We start from the raw sequence: 5529 nt of genomic DNA on the forward strand, positions 1-5529 counted from the left end.
CACACACACACACACACACACACACACACACGCAAAAACACACAAACACACACACACACAGCACCTGGACTCACATGTAAAGCTCTTTCAGCTTTTGACTGCTTTATAAATACCATAATCAGGGTACAAATAGAATCATTTCTGCATGTGACTTCAAAATAGTGTCAAATCTGAACATCCCTGACTTGAAGTACAACCCCTCAGCTCTCTATATTTACAGAGAGCTGCCTAGATTGCCCTTTTGCATTTCTAACGGTCTAGTTAGCCACATCTAAATGAGCAAATTGTCTAACCTAATGCCAAGACAGTTTATATCAAGACAATGATTCTTTTTGTGAACCCCCCTAGCAGAGGAGGATAACAACTGCAAAGAAACCGCATTCCCCCTGATTGAATTAGGCATTGCATTTAAATGAATCTAATAAAAGGTAGAACATGGTGGAAGGACTGTTCACAGAAGGCCACGAGGGGGGTCAACGCAGGCTTACAGTACCAGGACCCACTCCCCCCTATCCCCTTACAGTATCATCACATCCATTTAACACACAGGACCTGTGTAAAACCTCTTCTAGGCAACCATGATACATCATATTGACATTGGCTTGTGATGTTGCACACACACAAACACACGTGGATGGATTTAACCTGCTAGTCATGCTAGCACCGAGACATTCCTCAGGTTCCCTGTAGACAGGGGCCGCACGTCACACCGCCATGTGAGGGCCAGGGAGGGAGCCAAAATGTCAGGAGGAGGGAGGATGGACCACTATGAAGAGGGGTCTGGGGAGGAAAGCTGGAACGTTCCGATATAGAAATATATCATGTAGAAAATATATCATGTAGACGTGCCACTCTGACATAATAGAGGAAGCAATATCAGGTAGGATGGAACCTCTAGGAAAGGGATCTGGGGAAGAGAGCTGTCTTCAATGGAGCCAGGGGTCGTTGTGGAAAGTTCAGTTTTATGTAGAAAACACTTGCCTCTCTGACATGTAGAGTAAGGAATCATGTCACCCTCTATTGAAGCCATTTTTATTTTTCTATCTGGAACGTTCCGTGCGTGGCCTACGAGTCACAATCAGAGGCATCTCTACACCTAACAGGCTGCTTAGGGTTACTATTTATACCCACATCAACATGTGGTGTGACTGAGCCTGTCGTCACACTGCCCCGAGAGCTGATGTGTTGCTGATGCTTCCATCCGTAACACACACAGTACACACACACAGTACACACACACACACACACACACACACACACACACACACACACACACACACACACACACACACGTACAGTACACTTACACAATACACACACACACACTCAAGTACCTTTAGATATTCCCCTCAGCTGTGAGGTACACACATATTTTTCCATTTGAAGTTGCCTGAGATGACGAGTGGAGTGGTATATACTAGTCTTCATGGAATCCTAAGAGTCCTAGCTCACTATATCAATTAAGCTCCATTCCATTGTGAGAATTGTGAGAGCTTCTGTTTTGAGTCTGTTGGATATCCCAAAAGATTACCATTCATTAAGAAGTTATGATATACTCCACGATGGAATGAAATGAATTCAGTCATCATCCTCTTAAGTTTAACTTTCATCCCTGCACCCACACACACACACACACACACACACACACACACACACACACCAACACACACACACACACACACACACACACACACACACACACACACACACACACACACACACACACACACACACACACACACACACCAACAGTATGGAAACAGCCACTTCTGTGTAATCTAATCTCTCTACCAGATGGCTTTTATGTGAGAATGGGGGCGTTCATAAACTTCTTAAAGGGTATGTCTGCCGAGTTAAAGGCATAGCCACGGTTCCATTGTTTAAGGGATGAGGTCAGCAATACAGGGAGAGATATTGTGTGTAGAGCAACTGTTTCTAAGTTGGCTTGTGGTTGACATTGACAAAGTACAGACAGACACACACCAAGCAACAGCGGTCTGAAATCATGCAACTACAGATCTGTCTTAAATACCCAGAAATAGAAGTACCACACGGATGTAGTGTATTGTGATTGACCTCGGGGTGAAGGATGTGACTTGGTTATATTCCCAGCACTTGGTTACTCAGCACAGCGTGGGATAGGATATCCATTGTTATGCAGTTTGAAGCCATCTTAGGCCCCTGTGCTGTCTGACTAGGCTGCTGAGAGCCTAAGGTCTCAGGGTGAATCAGAGAGGCTGTGCTAGTGCAAGGGTTAGGGTTAGGGTTAGGGCTATCATAGAGCTCAGCACAAGCCAGAGGTGGTACATAGAGTCATATCTCCACTTACATCATCAGCACTCAAGTATGTGGGTCTGACTAGAATGTTGGGGTCATGACCTGTTTCCCTAGCTGGGATGTAGGTATACAGATGTATGTTGGAGTAAAGGTATGAGATAGTTTGAAGGTTAGGTGTACTATCTGGCTGTGGACATCAGCATCATCATCATCATCATCATCATCATCACTACAATTTATCCATCCTAAGTATAAACGATACAATTTACAAAACCCATATGTTCACACACTGCCCTCACTGAGCAGTTAGACGTTCACCCATGCAGTGACAAGACAGACGTATCTATTTCTTTAGTATGAGATGTTATGGTTCAAGATTATCAAAGTCGTGTAATGCGAGACCAGGGGTTGTGGGAATAAATGCATTGAGTGTCACAATGCTTCCCGCTCTCAAAAACCTCTTGAGACAAGCATCGAAGCGTCACACAATATTGCTTATTATTTATTCATGACACAATAAAGAAAAACATTTTTCTGTGGCAATTTCTTCAAACAGCTTCTCTTAAAGGCATCCTATCGTAGTGCTGTATGAGAACAGCCACAGTGGAAGTTGCAGGAATCATTCATTCAAAACAACGCCGTTTGTGATTATTTCACACTCCTCAGGGTCATGACCCTCTTAAGCTGGGAGTGTAATTGCAAGGAGCAGTGAGAAGTGATGAGGACTCAAAGGTATAGCTATCAGAAACCATGATGGGGCCTTTTACTGTATTATGACCAGTATTACCAGTGGAATAAGCTACTGATTTGTAAAAAGCTACTGTTTGTTTTTGTCTGAAGCGATGAACGGGGGGGGGGCTTTGCTTTCATTCAGGCTAACACAGATGCTTAACAACCATAACATTGGTTTAACACACACACACACACACGCACTCCATCTGTCCCACTGTAGCCTTACTGTATCTTAAGTGCCGGAGATCAAAAATGTTTGAAAACAACAAGAGTTAAAATTCCAAAACGATTAGAGGTTAAAGGTGCGAATCCCACTTTAAAATATCAAAGGAGGATTACACTTTATTTCATGAGAACCAAATATAATCCTCTAGTCTATAATGGTAATTCAGTGCATTCCCTCATATACAAAGCCCCTAAAATATATAGCCCATTTAACAGCATGAGCCATGGTTATTGTTTTTGAAATCGACAGCTTTGAAGTGAACCTTTGACCCCCTGCTGTCTTGCATGATATCTGGAGTGGAGATCTCTTGCTCTGTAACCAAGTTTGGTTCTTCCTTGTGATTGTATGCAATGTAGTGGCAATGTCCTGCACACAGACTGAGCCAAATTCATGATATTGAAGATGCCCTGTAGTCCTGGCTCAGCCACTGTCAAGGAAAGCAGCTTGCAGAGTACTACAAATATGTGTACCAGATCATCCATGGAGTCTTTCACTACTTGCATGGATGGAGGTAGGCTCTCTCTGTTTCACTACCATCCCCATATCCAATTCCCGGGACAGAACAGATACACCTCATTGCGGTCCTCCCTCATCTTGGGCTTAATTGGATTTCACAGTATAGTGCTTGAGTAAATACGCAAAAACTGACAGACACACATTGGGAATACACTCACTGGCACACATCTGAATGCAAACATAGGTCTGCCACACCAACAAGAAGCATGATTGAGTCCTGTTAAAACAATACTGCTCAGCTTCATGCTTCTGCTGGTAGCTTGCCTTATCTACATGGAGGCCTACAGTTGATGAAATAGGAGCCTGTGTGACATGGTTACAAATGATATCCTGTTTCTGGACCACTAGCTAGTCATATCTACCCTTTCAGATCCCATTCACTCTCTCTACCTTGAGAATTGTATTGTTTTCTGTGGTCTGATACTTAGTTGTGTCACTCTTTCAGTTGCATATATCTTGAAATATGGCGATAACAGTCAATGTATTGAATGGGTGTATTTATAGATTGTACATGGTTTGCACATTGTATTGTGATATGTTATCTTCTGTGTGTGTGAGTGTGTGTGTTAAAACAATGTTATGGGTGTTAAGCCATCATAAGAGTTGTCTAGGTAAGAAAGAGAGAAAGTGTGTGTATGTGTGTGTGTGTGTGTGTGTGTGTGTGTGTGTGTGTGTGTGTGTGTGAGAGAGAGAGAGAGAGAGAGAGAGAGAGAGAGAGAGAGAGAGAGAGGTAGGTTCTTTCTTCAAGGTGTTCAATTATGACATCAACTAAGGACATTTCAAGGTTTGACCTTGCACGCTGGGCAATCCATCTCATACGAATATCATTTTCACTCTGAGGATAGCACGAGTTTGTGAATGGCCCATGCCACTGTCATATTCGTGCAAAGACTCAGTTTTCAAACCTCAATTCATGATCCCAATTCAGTGACTAGTGTCTTGAGTACCAAGCAACTGTACGGCAACATTCTCAGTGAAGTGTCTGATCTTGTCAACTGACGGCGCAACAACAGCAAACTCACCTATTCTGCGCAGTGGCGGTTGAGGACTTGGCAACCCGCTACTAATGTGGTATGAGAACCGCATTGTTTTGAACTGGCTGGAGAAGGAATTCGGTGTCTCTGGGGGCATCGGCGGGGTGTAGCTAATTAAAGCGCTCTTTGGTCGATTCAGCTGCATACCTGGTCACAGTTACACAGGCATACGAGACAGGATGTGGTATGGTATCTCCGTGGGATGAAGAAATCGTGAATTAGAATAGATTCCAGGTTATCATATGGGGCTAAATCCTCAAAAGTCGGGATATTCGACGTGGTCGACCACCAAGCGCCCTGTCCCCGAAGTAGTCACTTGATTTGCCTTGTCCCGCTCAGAGCTCCCGATTGCGAGGGGCAATCTTTCCTCTGAACTGCAGCCCACGGCGAGTGGACGCTCAAGATGAACTGTACGAGTGGAAATCCGATCAAAATATATATAAACGACGTAAAAAGCCATCAAATTGCTCTGAACATTTTTCAAGTGTATTTACCAACAAAACAAAATAGCAGGCTCCAATTCATTTAATTGCAAAATAGCCTGCAATGAAACTACAGTCTACCTCCAACTGAATCCACTGTCAGGGTTGTAATCCATGGATCTGGGAATTATGCAGGAAGGGGATGGCAGTTGTGACAATAAATCCTCATTGAAATTGGCCACATTGCTGAATCCGAGATTAGCGCATTGTTTCCCCAACATCTGAAATTCAAAAAGGGAAAAAAGAAGCCAACAATGTATCT

General features: G+C 43.5%; 1 protein-coding gene across 1 annotated transcript in view; it reads right to left on the reverse strand.

Moving 5' to 3' along the window:
• fgd1 (FYVE, RhoGEF and PH domain containing 1) overlaps nt 1–4930 on the reverse strand; it is a gene marked incomplete at its 5' end in the record, with an annotated part of 27427 nt that extends 22497 nt beyond the window's left edge. The window contains one exon of the mRNA XM_083674425.1: nt 4774–4930. Within this exon, the coding sequence (XP_083530551.1) occupies nt 4774–4930 (157 nt within the window). The remainder of the gene's footprint in view (nt 1–4773) is intronic.
• Nucleotides 4931–5529: the final 599 nt, after the last annotated feature.

This window comes from Argentina silus (assembly GCF_951799395.1).
Source record: "Argentina silus genome assembly, chromosome: 8".
Taxonomy (NCBI): Eukaryota; Metazoa; Chordata; class Actinopteri; order Argentiniformes; family Argentinidae; genus Argentina; species Argentina silus.